General features: G+C 48.2%; 1 protein-coding gene and 1 long non-coding RNA gene across 3 annotated transcripts; both read right to left on the reverse strand.

Annotated features, from left to right (window-relative positions):
* Window positions 1-814: 814 nt before the first annotated feature.
* LOC309376332 lies at window positions 815-3,810 on the reverse strand. The gene is made up of 2 exons (XR_014171164.1): window positions 2,154-3,810; window positions 815-1,806 (listed from the first exon to the last, which is right to left on the reverse strand). It is a non-coding gene; the product is annotated as an uncharacterized lncRNA (long non-coding RNA).
* A 428-nt stretch (window positions 3,811-4,238) lies between these two features.
* On the reverse strand, window positions 4,239-13,010 carry LOC309376311 (surfactant protein C-like). Of its 2 annotated transcripts, none has more exons than XM_081922588.1 (6): window positions 12,860-13,010; window positions 10,241-10,567; window positions 9,385-9,522; window positions 7,084-7,185; window positions 5,247-5,358; window positions 4,239-4,522 (listed from the first exon to the last, which is right to left on the reverse strand). In XM_081922588.1, the coding sequence occupies exons 1-5, from the start codon at window positions 12,920-12,922 to the stop codon at window positions 5,251-5,253; spliced, it is 738 nt and encodes a 245-aa protein (XP_081778714.1). In that variant the 5' UTR covers window positions 12,923-13,010; the 3' UTR covers window positions 4,239-4,522; window positions 5,247-5,250. The 2 variants fall into 2 exon arrangements, with proteins under 2 accessions (XP_081778714.1, XP_081778715.1); XM_081922589.1 differs by having other exon boundaries at window positions 5,247-5,349; window positions 12,860-13,008.
* Window positions 13,011-21,305: the final 8,295 nt, after the last annotated feature.

Raw genomic sequence — 21,305 nt, forward strand, 5'->3', positions numbered from 1 at the left:
GGACTACAGTTCCCATCATCCCTGACTACTGGTCCTGTTAGCTAAGGGTGATGGGAGTTGTAGTCCCAAAACATCTGGCAGGCCAAGTTTGACCATGCCTGGTCCAAACATAAAATAACAGCCCATGTTCCCTGTATGCTATTAAGGGAGGTGTTCATATAATCACAGAACTGTGGAGCTGGAAGGATCATGCAGTCCAATCCCCTGCATAGTTTTGAAAAGAGAGTCTATGCAGGGCTCAGGTGGGAACAGAAGTCCTGCTGTTTTTCTGGGCTTTGGAAAACCGCTCCTTGGCATTAATGCTGCTCACAAGGAATGCGGGGGGTGATAACCGACTGCAGCCCCCCCTGTCTGCACCAATCAGATGCTCAGCACCATTGCTGATGATACTGAGGGCTTCTTCTTTCAGGTGCTGAATGGTGCTTTTATATAGGGGTGCAGCTTATGTTGCAACCCGCTGAGGTGTGCAAATATCGTTTGACTGGGGGCCTGGTGGGATATTTCTCTTCTGGGTTTTCTGTGGCGGCATAATTTTAATAGAAGAATTATGACATATTTGCAAATATCTGCACCCCTGTAATTCACTTTATTTTGCTGTTTTTAAGGAAATAAATGGTTGGATTTAATAATCAAACGGCTACTTTTGCTCCAAATAAATGTGTCCCTTTTCTGTTTGTTTGCTTCTCTTGTCAGCCTCAACAGGATCAGTCACAGAAACAGCCTAATTTTTATTTATAGGTGCTGGTGTGTTGGGACAATGCAACCCTAATCTCTGCCCACTGCACATTGTAATAAAGCAACTTCGTTCAGGGCAGCAGGTGCAAATGCTTTTATTGAAAGTAACTCTCAATCCAAACAAAATAGCAAAGTCACAAACTTTCCATGTAAATAGCTACGTTATGAAAGCGGTGAGGATAATCTGCAACGGAGGGGTTTTTTTTTTGCAAGCGAATTGCATGCACGAGGGCGCCCTCTGCAGGTGGAGCAAAGCAAGTCCCCAAGCAAATTTGGACAGAAAAGGAATTTACTGTATGCTCTTTCCATTTCCAGGCCAGGGCTAACCGGCAGTCAATTAATGAGGCCAAGCAAAGGTCACTGAAGGCAGTTTAGGTTCATCCTGTCCCACAAGGGCAGCACATAGAGGCCATAGAGGGCTTCCACCCCACATCTTAGGTAGGTCTCTGGTGGGAGAAGCAGGAATGGGAGGTTGGAGCCTGTGGGCTTAACTGAGGACAAACCAACCCTTTGCAATATACCGTATTTTTCGCTCTATAAGATGCACCAGACCATAAGACGCACCTAGTTTTTGGAGGAGGAAAACAAGAAAAAAATATTCTGAATCTCAGAAGCCAGAACAACAAGAGGGATCGCTGCGCAGCGAAAGCAGCGATCCCTCTTGCTGTTCTGGCTTCTGGAATAGCTGCGCAGCCTGCATTCGCTCCATAAGACGCAGACACATTTCCCCTTACTTTTTAGGAGGGAAAAAGTGAGTGTTATAGAGCAAAAAAATACGGTATACGATATCTTTATTGTCATTGTCCCATACAGAACAATGAAATTGGAAATCTACATAAAACATTCAAAAACTCCTAAAAACTCTGAAACCCCATTTTAAAATACAATATACTATAGAGACTCCTTATACTGCATTTAGAACCAGAATTGCATTTGCGTAGAAACTGTTTCTCAGGCGGTTAGTCCTGGTCTTTATAACCCCTATACCTTCTTCCAGAGGGCAGAAGCTGAAAGAGATCATTTCTGGGGTGTGTACTATCCTACGCTATCTCTGCAGCTTTCTTATGGCACCTGAAAGCATAAAAGGTAAAGGGACCCCTGACCGTTAGGTCCAGTCGTGACCGACTCTGGGGTTGCGGCGCTCATTTCACTTTAGTGGCTGAGGGAGCCAGCGTACAGCTTCTGGGTCATGTGGCCAGCATGACTAAGCCGCTTCTGGCAAACCAGAGCAGCGCATGGATATGCTGTTTACCTTCCTGCCGGGAAGTGCTTTCGAACGTGCTTTCAAACTCCTAGGTTGGCAGGAGCTGGGAGAGAGCAACGGGAGCTCACCCCGTCTAGGGGATTCGAACCGCCAACCTTCTGATCGGCAAGTCCTAGGCTCTGTGGTTTAACCCACAGTGCCACCCATGACCCACCTGACAGCATAGATTTGATCTAATAATTTGAGCACTGAGCAAGAGGGGGGTGTCCAGCTCATGTCCCACAAGAACTGAATGTACAGTTCGGGATGTGCCATGGGATATTCCGGGCAGTCCTGGTTTTCTATTATTTATTACATCGATATCTCACCTTTTCCGTCCAAGGCCCTCAAGGTGGTGTACGCGCCTCGCCTCTCCCCTCACTCATTTAGTCCCCACAACAACCCTGTGAGGTAGGTTAGGCTGAAAGGCAGGCCCCCAAAGTGAGCCACATGTTTGAGTGGGGATTCGAACCCTGGTCTCCCAGGTGATTCCAGTCAGACACTGAAATCGTTGCACCATTTCAGCTCTCTTTGGTCGATGGGTCTGTGTGGAAACTTCAAACCGGAAGACTTGGAAGATGACTTAGGGGGTTGTTCCTGTGTGTGCTCCCCACTGAGCTCTTTAAGGTAAGCTCTGCTGAAAACAGCATCCCAGGTGCCTGATGTGAAGGGCCAGCATTGGGGTATTCTTAGAGGTTGCTTCTAGCCACAGCTTTCATTTTCCTCTGGCGCTGCCTTCCCCAACCTGGTGCCCTCCAAATGTTTTGGATTACAACTCGCACCAGCCCCAGGGATCATGGCCATGTGGTGCTGGGGGTCCCAAAGCTCCTTGAGGGCACCAGAATTTGAGGGAAGCTAGTTCAAAGGAAAATGCGCTCGGCCAAACCTCCCCATGATTGACGTCTTGGGACAACCAAGACTTGAGAAGGAGGATGGAACCGTCAATTGCCCCCCTCTTCCACGCGACAGCTAACTCTTTCTCCTGGATCTTGCCTCTTCTCAGATCAGCTGCCTGCAAGGAGGCAATAACCCGTAACAATCTATTATTCACCACTTCCTGAAACTCTACAGCTGCCACTTTGGGTTAGTGTAAATTGGGCAGCTATCATTTATTTAAGTGCTTTCCCATTTTTGCTTGTGTCCTACCAGACGTGATAATAACCTGGGGAGATGAGGAACTTGGGGGAAAGCTCCAGCTTCTTTCTGAATTCCTCTCTCTCTCTCTCTCTCTCTCTCTCTCTCTCTCTCTCTCTCTCTCTCCTACCCCACATGCAGAGACATCCCTCCCCTATGTGAGGCAGTGGGTCTGGATGCTAATTATGCCAGGCAGCATTGGCAAGAGCAAGCTAGGCTTTCTGCTGTCCAGATAAGAGCAAGAAGAGGGAGGGGAGCCCTGGGCCCTGAAAGAGAGAGAGCAAGCACCTGGGCATGTTGGCGTGGCCACTGAAATTCATAACTGCACCAGTGAGCCTGCAATCTAGGGGGCTCACCCCCCCCCCCCCCGTGCTCAGGACTACCTTTGTGGTCCCAGCTTGAGGTGTTAATAATAGGCATGAACTCTGGACGAATGTATCTGTCAGTATTGGTTTCCCATATTTAATCTGAAGTTCAGTTCTCCCCATTTCCACATCAGTTTGCAGCCTTTTAAATTATTTTTTTAAAGGGGCCTCACAAAATCTCATCACCGTTTTAATGGGCATTTCCCCATATACACACAATTTTAATGCAATTTTGCTCAATATACACATCATTGCAAGCAATTTCTCCTAATATAATGCATTCTTGTATGTTATTTGCACCAAAAAAAGCAAAAAAAAAAAAAACCTGCAAGAAGATCAAACCTCTCCATTCTGAAGGAAATCAGCCCTGAGTGCTCACTGGAAGGACAGATCTTGAAGCTGAGGCTCCAATATTTTGGCCACCTCATGAGAAGAGAAGACTCCCTGGAAAAGACCCTGATGTTGGGAAAGATGGAGGGCACAAGGAGAAGGGGACGACAGAGGACGAGATGGTGGGACAGTGTTCTCAAAGCTACCAGCATGAGTTTGACCAAACTGCGGGAGGCAGTGGAAGACAGGAGTGCCTGGCGTGCTCTGGTCCATGGGGTCACGAAGAGTCAGACACGACTAAACGACTAAACAACAACAGAACATTTTTTAATACGCCTTTTCTCCTAAGCCACAGATATATATTTTTGTGTGCACATCTTGGCTGGAGAATTTCCTTGCAAACTTCAGAGAAGTGCAGATTTCAAAGGCTGTTTTGGATTCTGTGAGAACTGAGCGGGTTCCTATTCAAATGCAGAGTGAACCAGATTAATTCCCCCACCCCCAGCAGAAACCCAGGAAGCCACTTTCCTGCCTCTGTGCCCCTCAATAATGTCCAAAACCACCATAGGTCAAATCTCTTACAGAATTAGCTGTGTGATCGCTCCTGAAGCAAAAACCCAGAAAGCCACCTGAGATTGAGCTCTGTACAAAGGGAGTCCAAGGGAAGCAGCATTCTTGCAATTCTCCGGAGAGTTGAAGCCCTTCCAGCATGCACCTGCAAGGCATAAGAAAGTACCGTATTTTTCGCTCTATAAGACGCACCAGACCATAAGACGCACCTAGTTTTTGGAGGAGGAAAACAAGGGGAAAAAAATATTCTGAATCTCAGAAGCCAGAACAGCAAGAGGGATCGCTGCGCAGCGAAAACAGTGATCCCTCTTGCTGTTCTGGCTTCTGGGATAGCTGCGCAGCCTGTATTCACTCCATAAGACGCACACACATTTCCCCTTACTTTTTAGGAGGGAAAAAGTGAGTCTTATAGAGCAAAAAATACAGTAAAACAGTCCTGTTGAGTCAGGCCAATGGCCCATCTAGTCCAGCCTCCTGTTTTCACAGCCGCTGGTGCCTACATTTCCTGATCCAAAACAGAGGCCCAGAAGAGGGCAGCCAAGGAGGTGGACGAAGCACAGGCCATGGGTAGGATCATTTGTAGGACGACCCAAGGGACACTCACAATTTCTGTGCTGACACAGAAAGGAGGAAAGCTTGACCCCAAACCCTGCACCCCTCACTCAAGATTTTCACTGACATTTTCTCTCCCCTTGGATCTGTTTCCTTTCTTGTTAACAGAGAAATGGTTAAAAACAGGAAAGGGTCAGAGAAATTTGCAGCACAGCACTAGTGTGTCTCGGTGGAAGCTGCTAGGGCATGAAGTTATAACTCCTCCTCAATTTCTGAGTATCTCTAATCTCTAATTCACACCTTTCTTCATCACTCACCTCACTATGTCTGAAAGACTGGAACATGACTGCAGAGGATGTTAAATGTGGTGCCCAGGATGGAGCGATCAACCAGAGTTGTCAGGAATGCCTCCTTCTCCCTCAGAGCAGTCTAGAAGACAGGAGAGGTTATTTTGTATTTTATGAATAAATGTACTCTTTTTGGTGCTTGCTAAAAAAAAATCCTGTTTCGACAAGCCCACCCAGTTGCTTAGAAAGTTGAGGTAATGCTAATCTGTTTTAGTATTTAAACCTTTTTTTTAAATCTTATTAGTTTTCAATTACAATAATCCAATAAAAGCCACATTATAACAATGCCAAATGATAATACCATTAAAAATAACAATAATTCAAAAGCCAAATTATATAATTTAGGTGGCCTCCGGTGTGATGGTTTGATGATTTGATGATTTACTATAGTTCTCGTTCCAAAATCTTACAAATTTCCTTTACACTCCGGTCAGAATAACAAACCCTGCAATTTTAATGAATTCCATTTGCATTAACACATTAAATGATTTATAGTCCTACAGGTGAGTATTTTAACTTTTGCAAGTTTTAAAGAAGGGTTGTGACTCTTTTTCTTGATTTTACTATTTTATCTTTTTTTTGTAAACCACTTTGAGCTTTTTCTGTTTAACAATCAAGCAGTGTATAAATTTAATGAAATAAATAAATAGATAATAATAACACCTCAAAGAGGTTTAGAAAAAAAGATAAAACAATAAAATTATGATGAAGGAAAATTTTACAGCAATAACATAAGACTTCTGAAAAGTTAAAGTAAAAATGGGCAGATGAAAACTTGCACCAATTTTCTACACATCTGGATAAAAGTAAAGGGACCATTAGGTCCAGTCGTGGCCGACTCTGGGGTTGCGACGCTCATCTCGCTTTATTGGCCGAGGGAGCCGGCGTACAGCTTCCGGGTCATGTGGCCAGCATGACTAAGCCATTTCTGGCGAACCAGAGCAGCGCACGAAAATGCCGTTTACCTTCCCGCCAGAGCGGTACCTATTTATCTACTTGCACTTTGACGTGCTTTCAAACTGCTAGGTTGGCAGGAGCAGGGACCGAGCAATGGGAGCTCACCCCGTCGCGGGGATTCAAACTGCAACCCCAGAGTTGGCCACGACTGGGCCTAATGGTCAGGGGTCCCTTTACCTTTACCTTTAACCCTGACTGGACTCAATATTGTACCAGGTAGGGCCTGGGTGGTGCCAGCGAGAAACAAAGTGGTGGCACAGGGATCAATAGATGGTGAAACATCCGGGGACCCTGTGTGATCGCCACAGGAAGCACCACATAGAGCGCACTGCAGTAGTCCAGTCTTGAAGTCACCAGTACATGAACTACTGCAACTGCTTTGCCCTCCTTCGTAAGAAGAGTCCCGTGGAAGAAGAAGCGAGTGAGTCTCTGACTCCACCACCGTCTGCTCATCATCTGCCTACCGTGCGTTTGCCACCCTCAACCCACAAAGACTTTTGGATGAGGAGGTCCAAGAGTTCCTAACCCAGCGGTGGCTGGTGCTCCTTGGAACTAATGGGGCGGAAGGCAGGGAGGCCAGCAGCAGGTGGCGCTAGAGCCAACGACCGGCAAAGCAGACTCCTCCCACTTCTGTCCACACACCCCTCCTCTTCCCTGCTGAGTTCTACAAAGGGCAATACTGAGACAAAGGAAATGGACAGACAGGTCTACCCCGCTGGCCTGGTTGTCAGTTAGGGGGAAGCGAGTAAGGGCTGGCTGAGTTTTGTGGGGCAGGGGCCCCCTTGCCCAAATGGAGTAGCCACTGCTCTTCTTCAAACCACTTCCGCCTTCAGAAGGTTCCTGCCCTCACCTGGAATTCCTTGAGGATCGTGTCCAGGCCTTGGATGTTCTCCTTGTCCATCTTGGTGACATAGCAGGCTTGTCCGGGCCAAGGTTTGTAGCCAATCAGCAACTGGGAGCAGACAGAGCAGGTACTTTCAGTTATATGTCATCACCCAGTGTAATACCTTTGATATTCTTCAGTATGCTTCCATTGCTTCTGCAGAATATCAAAGGTATTACACTGGGTAATGCAAAATGGAAGCAAGAAGAAATACCGACGAAAGAAGAATGGCAGACAAAATTAATGGATAAAATGACAGGAAGGATTCGAAACCTGCAAGACCAGAGATTTACAGAAGATTGGAAGAAACATACAAATTATTTGGAAAGCAACTGTAATCAACAAATTATGCTAGTAGGACTACAAGAAGTTTTGTAAGGAGAAATATATGAAATATTGCAAAGAAGAGAAAGAAAAGAGATATTAGTTATGAGATTTAAAAGTAATAGTGAAAATAAGAAATGTAAATTAAGTGAATAGAATAGATTGGAAAATTTTCAGATGTGATTAAGGGAAGTAAAAAATTGTATAAGATGTAAAAGTACGTTTAATTATTGTTGAAAATTATATGTTGAAAAACTGATAAAAATTATATATATATTTATAAAATATATTCTGCAGTATGTACACAGTTAGATGCCAAGGCATCTGTTGACAAGAAAAGCTTTTCTCCCTCATAGCACTAGAATTTGCGGGCGTCCAATGAAACTGGATGATGGAAGTTTCAGGACACATAAAAGAAAGTGCTTCTTAGTGCAAAGTTAAACTATGGAACTCCCTCCCACAGGAGGCAGTTATGGCCACCAACATGGATGGCTTTAAAAGCTGGTTAGACTAATTCATGGAGGAGGAGAGGGCTATCGATGGCTCCTAGCCAGGATCTCTCTGCTCTGCCTCCACAGTCAGAGGCAACAATGCTTCTGAATACCAGTTGCCGGAAACCACAGGAAGGGAAATCACTCTTGTGATTGAATCCTACTTGTGGGTTTCCTTTTGGGGCATCTGGTTGGTTACTGTGACACACTGTGACCCAGACCCATCCAGCCGTATTGAAGAGGCTGCTCATGAGGCCGGAGGAACATCAGCTATTGATTGATTGATCTAATACAGGGGTCCCCAAACTAAGGCCCGTGGGCTGGATAAGGCCCGACGGACTCATTTATCCGGCCCGCAGCGACCCCCACCATCCGCTGCCGCTGCCCACTCTTACTGGCACTGTGCTGCACGGCTGCCCACTTTTGGGTCGGAGGAGCACCGGAAATAGCTTGTGCGCATGCGTTATTTGCGCATGCGCAAGCGTTATTTCCGGTGCACATCCGGGTTGGAGGAGGCCCATGCACATGCGCACAAGCTATTTCCGGTGCTCCTCTGACCCGGAAGTGCGCTGGAAATAGCGTATGGGCACTCGCTCCCCTGCCCTTTGGCCCACTGTGCGATTGGCGCTGGAGACACCGGCCCGAGGCGCTGACCCCTGATCTAATATGCTGTAAACCACTTTGAGATTGTTATTAAAAATATAAAGCGGGATGGAGGGGGGGGAGGATGATGGATTAGATGGGCCCTTGGCCTGATCCAGCAGCCTCTTCTTAGGTCAGGCACCCCCAACCTGCAGCCCTCCAGATATTTTGGCCTACAACTCCCATGATCCCTAGCTAACAGGACCAGTGGTCAGGGACGATGGGAATTGTAGTCCAAAACATCTGGAGGTTGGGGATGCCTGTCTTAGGTTCTTATACCAGTTTTCAGGTTTGGGTACAGATGGCATGGAAATGGGTGTGCTCTTCTTTTTTTAAAAAAATGGAGGTGTTGGTTGTACTCACACCTTGATAAAAATACTGTGGGTGCTAGGTCAAAATGACTACCATGGACAGCAAAAAAAAAGGGGTGTGTGTGTGCCAGTACTCTGTACCAATGAGTCCTGCCACCAAAATGAAAGAAAGAAAAAAAAAGGCAATGTCTGTAAGGAAGGTGGCTTCGTTTTCTAGGTCAGCTCAGACTGTAAAATCCCTCTGTGCTAAAGCTAAAAGTTGCCAGGTAAAACTCTCCTTAAAATTCTCTCACATGAATTTGTGAATATGGCTCCCACCCAGCCTGGGTTGGCCCTATCATTGGGCAAAGTGAGGTGATGGCCTCAGGAGGCAAATGCTGTGGGGTGGCGAATGGTGGCTTGACTTTTGAGCATTCAGAAGCAAAGTATAAACAGCCTGATGCGGCTATACCCTGGTGCAGTGTAGATGTGGCACAACTCACTTGCCAGTTGCCCCTCACCTTGCTGAAGTCATAAATGACTGTGGCTGGATCGTTAGTCTGGTCCTTGACGTAGAAAGTGGCCGCTTCTTCCATATTGACAGAGAGGTTCAGCTGCGAGTCTCCTCCTTCCAGGCCCTCAATGGTCATCTGCAAAACCTGCAAGTGATGGAGTGTGTTAACAAGAGGTGTCTTGTTCCCCCTTCTTTCCAGCAACAACTACTCCCAGGAGTAGCATCCCCTGCCTTCCTGCGGGCCCCAATCCTTAGCAAACTCACTGACCAAGGGCCTAGACTTCTGTAGCGAAAAGATTATGATCCATGCCCAATAGCTGGAAGTATCATCAAACTTGGAGAACTCCACAGTTTGTGGAGCTATGATCCCCCCCCGGTGGGTAGGAACTAAGCATGCTTAGCGGACACTGCATTTTCGCTGCTGGTTGGAGGACAGGCAGGCAGAAAACCAGGGGAGGATATGTAATGGAATATCCTGGAAAAGGTCATGGCTGGCTGGAGCCTCAAACAGGAACACACCACGCTGCAACATTTTGTCCTAGGCTCTGCTCATTTCACACCTTTCCTCATCCTGATCTTATTGGTACTACAGCCTAGAACAGTTATAGACAAACTCCAGATGTTTTGGGAGGACTACAATTCCCACCACTGGTCCTGCTAGTTAGGGATGATGGGAGTTGTAGTCCCAAAACATCTGGAGGGCGAGTTTGCCTATGCCTAGCCTAGAACCACAGAATTGTAGAGTTGGAGGGTCACCTAGGTCAACCCCCTGTAAAACTTCACCACCCCTGAACGTTGGCCATGCTGGTTGGTGTCCCACAACACCTGCCCCAAATGTCCCATGGCATCCTCGCTCTGCTCACCGCCTCCGTGTGCACCTGGGTGACGTAGAGGCCCATCAGGAGAGCCCCCACGATGATCACCACGATGAGGACGACGATCACCACGATGATCAGGAGCCTCTTGATGTGCACGGGGCAGCTGGGCATCTTGGGCAGGTGGAGCAGGAGCCTGGGCAGGCAGCAGCACCAGCGGCAGCAGCAGGCGCAGCTGGGGGGGCAGCAGCTGGGGCAGCAGTTGGGGCAGCAGCCGCAGCAGGTGGGGCAGGAGCCGCAGCAGTCACAGCCACAGCAGTCGCAGCAGCCGCAGCAGGGGCAGCCCACAAACTCCGGGTCCAGGGCATGGTAGTCCTTGCAGAGGGGGAGAGAAGAAGAAGAAGAAGACGAGTTTGGATTTGATATCCCGCTTTATCACAACCTGAAGGAGTCTCAAAGCGGCGAACATTCTCCTTTCCCTTCCTCCCCCACAACAAACACTCTGTGAGGTGAGTGGGGCTGAGAGACTTCAGAGAAGTGTGACTAGCCCAAGGTCACCCAGCAGCTGCATGTGGAGGAGCGGGGAAGCGAACCCGGTTCACCAGATTACAAGTCCACCGCTCTGAACCACTACACCACACTGGCTCTCACCAGAACTGGGTGTGATACATGCAGAGACTTGTTTTCAGGTGCTTCACAAATCCCAAATAAATGCCAACTTGGGTTGGAGTGTGTGTCAGTCTAGACCAGGGATCAGCAAACTTTTGGAGAAGGGGGCCGGTCCACTGTCCCTCAGACCTTGTGGGGGGCCGGACTATATTGGGGGGGGATATGAATGAATTCCTATGCCCCACAAATAACCCAGAGATGCATTTTAAATAAAAGGACACATGCTACTCATGTAAAAACACGCTGATTTCTGGACCATCCGCGGGCCGGATTTAGAAGGCAATTGGGCCGATTGGGCCGGATCCGGCCCCCAGGCCTTAGTTTGCCTACCCACGTATTGAAACTACGTCTTCATAAGACCTGAATGGTACTTTTTAACCTTACTAAGCCTGTATAGTTTTATCTTAAAGCATCTCCTCCTGTGAACAGATGCCAATTTTATGTTTCGATTCATATATTCCAGCCTTCTCTGTATGCCCATAAGGGTTGATTGATTGAACATAACTGTTTATATTAACCACTAAGGAAGAAAATAACACAATAAAATTCAAACAGCAACGATTAGTTGCACATTTATTCAAAATCTCATGAAACTGGTTTATTGTAAGACAATATGGCCATAGGTGGAAACTTGAGGGTCTTCATCAGCATCTCAAAAGAATGAGCCAGGTTTTCTGTGTGTGTGTGTGTGTGTGTATGTGTGTGTGTGTGTGTGTGTGTGTGTGTGTGTGTGAGAGAGAGAGAGAGAGAGAGAGAGAGAGAGAGAGAGAGAGATGATCTGGGAGCAGGCTGGGAACTGGCGGCACAGAGCCCTGCTTGTTCTGTACTGGATCCAAGGCTGGGGCTAAAGGAGATGCAAGATCTGTTTGGGTGTGAATGTCTTCTGCTCAGATGTAAATAAAACCATATATCCTAAAGGCACCACAGTCTTTGCCTGACCTTCATTCCAAGGAAGCTAAACCTGGGTAGGCACGTGGAAACCCTGGATTGTCTCACCGCTCAGAGATTGGAGTGGCACGTCACAGTATTGAAAGTGGGATTGTGTGTGACCACCCGGGAAGCATCATGAGCACAAATCATCACGACTGTGAAATGAAAAGGATGTCTGGAGGCCCCCTGGTACTGTAGAAATGGGTGGAATGAATACGAGATATTGCAACACAGTTTTGCACAATCCTCAGCCAAGATCAAGTACCGTATTTTTTGCTCTATAAGACTCTATAAGACTTTTTCCCTCCTAAAAAGTAAGGGGAAATGTGTGTGCGTCTTATGGGGCGAATGCAGGCTGCGCAGCTATCCTAGAAGCCAGAAGAGCAAGAGGGATTGCTGCTTTCGCTGCGCAGTGATCCCTCTTGTTGTTCTAGCTTCTGAGATTCAGAATATTTTTTTTCTTGTTTTCCTCCTCCAAAAACTAGGTGCGTCTTATGGTCTGGTGCGTCTTATAGAGCGAAAAATACGGTATTTCCTGAGTCCCTAGCTGCACAAACCTGTACATGCCTACAGAGGTGCAAGTCCCAGTGAGTTCAGTGGGGATTACTCCCTTGTAAGTGGGTGCAAGTGTTATTGTTTGTAAAATGTGATGCGTGGTTTCATTTATCTTGCAAAACCCAATAAAAATATAAATAGGTAGCATCTCCAATGAGGTATTTAGTTCTCAGTCTTGATTAGATACCTTTTTGGACATATGAGCTGCCTAGATAAACGTATACATTTAAATTAGGATTGATGGAATGTTTTTATTGTTTCTATCGTCACCATCGTCTTGTTACATTTGCAGCTTAAGAAATAAAGTAGTTGTTTTGAAGAATTCAGATAATAATAAGCATGATCCCACGCATATGCAACAGCCTACAAAGTGCTAAAAATCAGAATATTTATTTTCAGAACGTACGTAATAAGAAAGAAAGAAAGAAAGAAAGAAAGAAAGAAAGAAAGAAAGAAAGAAAGAAAGAAAGAAAGAAAGAAAAGACTCCCATCTCAATGCAGGGAGGGACTCACCACTGTTGGTGCTCGGAGCAGAGCTTCTTGCGTGACAATTTCCATCGTCTCCTTGATCTCCATAGCCTGACTCTGTCTGTAATCCCTGCTCCCAGCCTGCTCTCTGAAGGGAGCATGTCAGATATATATAGATAGATAGATATGTGGCGGCCTAGAGGGGCAGTGACCCAGGTGGGCTGTGAGTCCTCCAGGCTGCTGGCCTGGCTGAGAGCCAGGCCTTCCCTTGGCTTTTGGGTTGTGAGAACCTAGTTCTCCACCACCAGCCCTTCATACTTCAAAGCCGAGTTCCACAGAAGTGGCCAGAGAGGTCCTTGCCATTAAGCCACCTCAAAGGACCCTTGTCCCCAGGAACAGAGCCCTTGTGGTTTAGAGAACTGCAAACATTGGTCTCCTGAGGACTTAAGTGAGGTCCTCATGATGGGGCCACCTTGTCCTCATGACGAACATATCTACTCATGGTTAAGGTGCCCTCTTTTCACGTCCTTGACCAGCTCTTTCTTGAAGAGATTGAAATGTTCAAAGTAATCATTTCGAAATCATTTGAGAAACCGTGGTGGTGTGGCAGTTAGTGTGCCGGACTTGGACTTGCGAGAAAGACCAGGGTTCAAATCTCCCCTTGGCCATGAAACTCACTGGGTGACCTTGAAGGCCTGTCACTGCCTCTCAGCCTAACCTACCTCACAGGGTTGCTGTGGGGATTAAATGACGGGGAGAACTATGGACGTCACCTTGAGCTCTTGGAGAAAAAGATGGGCTAGAAATGTAATATAAGTAAATGAATAAATTAATAAGCCAGCCTCCTCCCATGAGCCTTTGGGCCAGGGAGCCTCCAGTCTCAGGAGTAGGTCATATGGATTACTCCACTTGCTCTCGGTTGGACTCCAACTCCCATCATCCTCCGTCAGCACAGTCAATGAGGAGGGGAAATGGGAGTTGGAAATCCAGCAATTTGAAGTCTCCACATTGATGCCTCTTGTCCAGCATGATTCTTTTGACGTTTCTTCATTATTCCCAGGGAGGGTTCTGTACTGTTTAGCAGAGATCAGGTTCTCTATTTATTCCAGGGAGCAGAGGGGTGCAACCCTGAAGTTATTGTTGATGGTGATGTTACCTTAATTTATTACCCACCCTTCACCCTAAGGTCCCAGGGCAGGTTACAACAATTTAAAAGTCAACATTAAAATGATTCTTAAAAATTGGACAAATTCACAGAGGCAGCGGCAGGGCCATCTTAAGCATATCCATTGCCGTGGTGCAAAGATCCCTCTGGATCCCTCCCAGAGTTGTCGACCTTTTCCCAAGCCTCTGCAGGGATCGCCATATAGTTGGTGGGGTGCAGCTTCCATCCTAAGCCTCTGCAGGGATAATAATAATAATAATAATAATAATAATAATAATAATTATTATTATTATTATTATTATTATTATTTATACCCCGTCCATCTGCTGGGTTTCCCCAGCCACTTTGGGCCGCTTCCAACAAAATATTAAAATACAATAATCTATTAAACATTAAAAGCTTCCCTAAACAGGGCTGCCTTCAGGTGATTTCTAAAAGTCTGGTAGTTGTTTTTCTCTTTGACTTCTGGTGGGAGGGCGTTGCACAGGGCGGGTGCCACTACCAAGAAGGCCCTCTGCCTGGTTCCCTGTAACTTGACTTCTCACAGCGAGGGAACCGCCAGAAGGCCCTCGGCGCTGGACCTCAGTGTCCCGGTAGAACGATGGGGGTGGAGATGCTCCTTCAGGTATACAGGACCGAGGCCATTTAGGGCTTTAAAGGTCAGCACCAACACTTTGAATTGTGCTTGGAAACTGGGAGCCAATGTAGGTCTTATTATGTGGTTTCAGCGGCCACTTCCAGTCACCAGTTTAGCTGGTGCATTCTGGATTAATTGGAGTTTCCAAGTCACTTTCAAAGGTAGCCCCACGTAGAGCGCATTGCAGTAGTCCAAGCGAGAGATAACCACAGCATGCACCACTCTGGCGAGACAGTCTGCGGGCAGATTGGGTCTCAGCCTGCATACCAGATGGAGCTGATAAACAGCTGCCCTAGACACAGAATTGACCTGTGCTTCCATGGACAGCTGTGAGTCCAGAATGACTCCCAGGCTGCGCACCTGGTTCTTCAGGGGCACAGTTACCCCATTCCCCGCCAGCCAGCCAGATGGTTGACGAGGCACAGCTGGCGGGCGTGCAGGGAAAGGGGAGGTCGTTCCACGCAGCTCCCCCACTCGCTGGGCACCCCTGAGAGGCCAGCACCCTGGCGCAACGCACCAGTAGTCCCAATAGGAAAGATGGCTCTGGGCAGCGGCTACCAACAGCTACTAAGCATGACGGCTATGCCCTGCCTCAGTAAATGCTTCTGAATACCAGTTGCTGGAAACCCCAGGAGGGAAAAGTGTTCTGGTGATCAAATTCTGCTCATGGATTTCCCATTAGGACATCTGCTTGGCCACTGTGAGAACAGGTTGCTGGACTAGATGGGCCGTTGGTCTGATCCAGCAGCCTGTTCTTGAATTTGAATTGCTCTTTCTGCTCTCACTGCTGGCCTTGATCTTGTGCTCCTCAACCAGCCCCTCTAAGCAATTCCAAAGGTGCAGATTCCAGGGGTCCACAAGTACTTTTTCAGGGATTTGGAAAGAGGGTGGCGCTGTGGGTTAAACCACAGAGCCTAGGACTTGCCGATCAGAAGGTCGGCGGTTCGAATCCCTGCGACGGGGTGATCTCCTGTTGCTCGGTCCCTGCTCCTGCCAATCTAGCAGTTCGAAAGCACATCAAAGTGCAAGTAGATAAATAGGTACCACTCTGGTGGGAAGGTAAACGGAGTTTCTGCGTGCTGCTCTGGTTCGCCAGAAGCGGCTTAGTCATGCTGGTCACATGAAGCTGTACGCTGGCTCCCTCGGCCAATAAAGGGAGATGAGTGCCGCAACCCCAGAGTCAGTCACGACTGGACCTAATGGTCAGGGGTCCCTTTACCTTTACCTTAAAGTGTAAAATGGAAAACGAGTGAGGAATGGCAACTTAAACTGAAGATGGAATATGCATAGCTTGCAGACTTTACTTATAGAATAAGAGTACAAGAAGAACATATGTTTAAAGAAGATTGGAAAATGTTTATTGAATATATGGGGGGATTGTGTACACTTAAAAACATTGGCAGCATTAAGATAAATTCAACAGTGTAAATAAGTTTTGATGGATGTAATAATGGAATACTGAATGGTTGAAATATGCAGGGATTTATGGGAAACAAACTGAACCATGGAAAGAGAAGGAGGGAAGTGAGTGATATTTTAAGGTTGTTGGAATGAATATTCTAAAACGTGAAATAGAAAAACTTAATAAAAAATTATACAAAAAAGAAAAGAGGTAAAGTGTTTGCTTTTCTGAATCCAACCAACTTCATAATTGGATATGCCCATGTTCTTAGGTGTATTTGTTAGCACAACGTCCTGGCCTGGGTTTCTGGGAAGGCTTCAACGAGCCCTCAAGGAGATCCTTGAGGGAAGTGAGGGCCCTTATAGGAACCCAAGCCATGCCTGTGCCCTCCTTGAGCCCACCCTCTCCACTGGGTTAAGTGCTCCCCAATCCTGTCATGGGCTGCCCACTAAATTTCCCTGATGTTCCTGCCAAGAGGGTGATGCTTGCGAGGTGCAGCAAGGAGGGTGCCCTCCAGAGAGGGCAGCTGACAAGTGAAGCACTGTTACAACATCACCAAATGCCTGCTCCCCACTGCGAGTGCGATCCAGAAATAGGCTGCATTGTTATATTGTGTTTTTTAAAAGGCCTTAACGTAAGAAGGGTCTGCTGGATCAGGCCAAGGGTTCATCTAGTCCCTGGTGCCTCTGGGAAACCTGCAAACAGGATCTGAGCACAAGAGCCCTTTCCTTCCCTGATTTCCAGCAACTGGTGTTCAGAGGTGTGGCGATCACACAGGGTCCCCGGACGTTTAACGGTCTATTGATCCCTGTGCCACCACTGTGCTCGCTTCCCTGCTTCCACCAACCAGTTAAAGGTAAAGGTAAAGGTACCCCTGCCCATACGGGCCAGTCTTGCCAGACTCTGGGGTTGTGCGCCCATCTCACTGAAGAGGCCGGGGGCCAGCGCTGTCCGAAGACACTTCCGGGTCACGTGGCCAGTGTGACATCGCTGCTCTGGCGAGCCAGAGCTGCACACGGAAACGCCGTTTACCTTCCCGCTAGAAAGCGGTCCCTATTTATCTACTTGCACCCGGAGGTGCTTTCGAACTGCTAGGTTGGCAGGCGCTGGGACCGAGCAACGGGAGCGCACCCCACCGCGGGGATTCGAACCGCCGACCTTTCGATCGGCAAGCCCTAGGCGCTGAGGCTTTTACCCACTGCGCCACCCGCGTCCCTCCACCAACCAGTTACTCTCTGGTAAAACACTGAGTCCAGTCAGCTGTTAAAAGTGAACCAAAAAACCAAGTGTATTTTACAAACATTAACAAGTTTATGGTTTCTCAGATAATATTCCTGTCAGTATCTTAACTTTAGGGACGTGGGTTAAACCACAGAGCCTAGGACTTGCTGATCAGAAGAGGTTTGTTGTTGACCTTTTTTTAAGAGGTGGGGGACCCCAAAGTTGTTGGCTTTTTAAAAGAAATAGTTTTTTTACCTTTAGAACGGTTGTGGGAAACAGGAACTCCCAGCGCCAACCAAAAGGGGTGCCAGCACCCCAGGCACAGGGGTATACGAAGGGGTGTGTGGGTTCCATGCTGGGGGGGGGGACAAAATGTCGGGCAGCACGCACAGTCGCCATGCTGTCCACCTGCTGCCCCCTCCTGCATGGCAGTTAACTGTTTTGGCTGCGTGTGAAGCACCCGGAGTGCCGTGTAACATTGTGGGCACTGTGCAACGCATCCTGTTGTGTGTGCCAAGCTGCGGGTTCCTTGGCTGTCAGCGCACGCTCCCAGCACCGTCCAACATGGGGTGCCAGTGCAGAACGATGGGGAATGCAAGCGGCATCAGAGGCAACATCTCCAGACAGGATCTGTATGCTCCTATTTGTCAGGTTTTGCTCCTGCCTTCAGTGCTGTCGGCGCCCGGCAGATCCCATCACAACGTTACACGGCACTCTGGGTGCAGCGCCAAAACAGTTTGCTGCCATGCAGCTGGTGCAAGAGCCAAGAGCCGAGCCTGTTGGGGAGCCATGGGCTCTTCTGCTGTTGCGGCTCGGCGTGAGTTCAGGGGTGAGTGTTGGAGTCTGGGGAAGAGCCGCCTGCAGCAGAAGAGCCGGTGGCACTCCAACGGGCTCTGCTCCGCTTGACTGTCGGCGGCTCTTCCCCGGACTCCAATGCTCGGCCCCGGACTCGGCCTGGTGTCTCTGAGAGCCCGGCGTCCTGGTGCCGTGCACCCCTAGTGCCAATGGTTAAGATGGCCCTGCTCCTGTATAGGATATAGCCAGTGCCAGATTTATGTATAGGCTAAGTAGGCTGAATCCTAGCGCCTCTAAATCTAGGGGGCCTGGCCAGCCTGCCCGCTCCCCAGCAGGCAAGCTCCCCCTCCCAAAATTGCAAACCCAAGACTTCATGCGAGGGCAGGGCAACTTGGGTCTCTAAATCTAGGGGGCCTCAGCAGCCTGCCATCTCCCCAGTGCCGCAGTCTCCCCCCTCCCAAAATTGCAAACCCAAGACTTCATGCGAGGGCAGGGCAACTTGGGTCTCTAAATCTAGGGGGCCTCAGCAGCCTGCCATCTCCCCAGTGCCGCAGTCTCCCCTCTCTCAAAATTGGAAACCCAAGACTTCATGCAAGGGCAAGGAAACTCAGGCCCAGCAACTATGAGACTCAGGGCTAGCCAGTGGGGGCCCAATTTGAAGAAGTGGGGCCTAACTTTAGGTTTTTTTTGTAGGGCCCCAGTTCACAGCCAAAGTCTGCAAAATCTCATAGATATAAATAAAATCCATCTAGCTTGCCCTGGTGTGAGGGCCCCTTTAGGAGTGGCCTACAGGGCCCAATTGTTCCAATTCCCTTAAGGTCTGTGCAGGGGTTGGACTGACAAGCCCTGCACCTTCTAGGTCCCTGGTGTCACTATTCAGAGTACCCTATGCATAATCCTACTAAATCTAGTTGGTTTAATAGCAGTATTGGGCTAGTGTGATAGGGATTTTGAGGTCTTAGATATATGGTAATGTTCGTGAGTGTACCAACCGGGCACGTACATAGATCAGCACGGGAGGGCCAACCTGGAACCATTTTGATTCCTAAACTGAGCAAATGTTTTTTCTGCAAAGTCAAACTGGAAAAGCCTCCCCATTGTCTTTTCCTTCACAAATCCTGTCTTAAGGGTATGTCTCTGTTGCAATAGGGTGTGAGCCTGTGACCTGGCCCAGGAACTAAGTATTTATCACTACAAAAGACTGGCCAGGCTCCCCAGGCAATCCAATCAAGTAACCTGCCAGACAGGAGATAAACAAGGACAAGAGATAAACAACATTTAAATTTCTGTTTAGACCGCCTTTTCTGTGATGTAGGTATGATGTATCTGAGGGGTGGTCTTAGGTTACACCCCTTCTGTGATGTATGTATGATGTTTCTGGGGGTGGTCTTGATCTACAGGGTGCCAATTTCAAAAGTCTTTATAAGGCCTTGCACACCATTTTTCTGGGTCCTCCTCCTTTCCTGCGTGTGAGTGGAGACCCTGTTGCAGCAGATCAATAAAGATTAAGCTTACTAGCTGCTTTGCTTCTCAATATTCTTTGGTTGGCCTCTGTTATTTTCTCCTACCAATAGGGAACCTATGTAAGGACTCTATATGGGAAAAGGGCAATTCTTGTTTACAACACTAGCAAGATCTTGAAATCTCACAAGATCTCATGAGCTCTGTAAGATCTTGCAGACGGCCACTCACCTTTTCCATTTGGCACTGCGTCCAGTGCTTAACAGCAACTTCGTCCTGAAGCATCCAGGTTCCCTCTGCCTCTATGTCCGAGTCCTTCTGCCTGGGGTCATTCACAGGCCGACGCGTCTCTCTCTTTTCTCATTTATGGCGCTTATATCCAACCTGGCATCTCAGAGCAGTCTTAGGGCCTCGAGTGGCAGTTTTAGGCATTGGCAAGGTAGCCTTTAGTCTAACATCAAGTTGGGGGGGGATGCATTCATGCTCCCTCACTATGCGGTGGTGCTTGCAGGGCCCGTTAAAGGGCAAACCGGGAGTCCCTGGCCCTAGAGCGGCGGCATGTTGGTCAAACTCCCCGGGCGAGGTCAGTGGAAGGGCATGCTGTGTAAGTTTGCGCTTTGCAGTCCCCTCTCACTGGGCCTCAACTGCCTGCATATCCTCAGCCAGGTGGGCTGAGAGGGTTACCTGCCAAGGCCTGTGCCAAGTTTCCCACTTCTGAAATTCAATAAAGTTGTGGCCAATTTGAACCCATACTCTGGTCTCCTTGTCTTATCATTTAGGAAAAGGGGTAGGCACCACAGACAGGGTTTAGCGCATGTGCCTGCAAACATCTCACACAAATAGGGGTAGATTTGTGACAATAGATTCAAGAACTGAGGTATTTACCATTTCAAGGGAAAGGCTCAGACTGGTCAGGAAAGGGCAACCAGCAAACATTGTCAGGTATCATGACAAGAGACAAGCCAGGAGACAAGACTGCCTCTTTCTGTGATGCATGTATGATGCTTGTTGGGTGGGCAGCGGTTTTCAACCAGGGTGCTGTGGCACCCTTTGGTGCCTTGAATGATGGTCAAGGGTGCTTGGTCAAGGGTGCTGGGAGCAACACTGGCCTCTGTCCCTCTTTCTCCCCCCCCATGCCTTCTTGCATCTCTGCCTCCAAAGGTTTGCACAGCTGTTTGTTGCAGCACCCCTGGCTACAAGCTCCCCAGGCGACCGGTGCCTCTGGAGCTGGCCAGGGGGTACTTCCCAGGCCCCCGTGGGGCAGCGTGAGGAGGCACCTCTTTTTGGGGAAGGGGCGGCAGCTGCGGGTGTCCAGAGGACTCCTAAGGAGAGGGGAGAGGAGAAGAAGGAACACTCCACAATGGAAGGAGTCAGAAAAAGGACGAGAGGCTGCCAGCTCTGCTGGCAAGGGGAGACATAGCTGGGCTCCGGAGCCTCACAGAAGGAATGTAGTTGGTCAAGGGAGCTGTGGACTCAAAAAAGTCCAAAACCTCTGGGGCTAAGGGAAACCCAGCCAGATTGAAGGGGGGGGGGTATAAAAAATAAATTATTATTATTATTATCTTTAAAAGTTCTTACACACACTTGTCTTGGTTCCTCACCTCCATGCAACATGTAAGGTGAGAAACTCTGTCACAACAGTGAAATTAAGATCTGCCTTGCTTTGACTGGTTCCTGCCGCCGCTCATTTTTCTCTGACCCATCATGGATTTAGCCCCAAGCCCAAGAAACCAGTAACTGAAGGAGGTGGGTCATGGGAATTGAAGCGCATGCTTTCTGCATACAACACACCCCTGCCAAGCAGCTCCAT

Source organism: Podarcis melisellensis (assembly GCF_964234715.1).
Source record: "Podarcis melisellensis genome assembly, chromosome: 8".
Classification (NCBI taxonomy): domain Eukaryota; kingdom Metazoa; phylum Chordata; class Lepidosauria; order Squamata; family Lacertidae; genus Podarcis; species Podarcis melisellensis.

Bases quoted from the DNA above. Each gene is read 5' to 3' on its own strand.
- LOC309376311 (XM_081922588.1), bottom strand. From the start codon at position 12,922: ATGGAGATCAAGGAGACGATGGAAATTGTCACGCAAGAAGCTCTGCTC. The intron at 10,568-12,859 runs GTGAGTCCCTCC...CCCCTCTGCAAG, and splicing joins TGCTCCGAGCACCAACAGTG to GACTACCATGCCCTGGACCC. The intron at 5,359-7,083 runs GTGAGGGCAGGA...CCTGTCTTCTAG, and splicing joins CGATCCTCAAGGAATTCCAG to ACTGCTCTGAGGGAGAAGGA.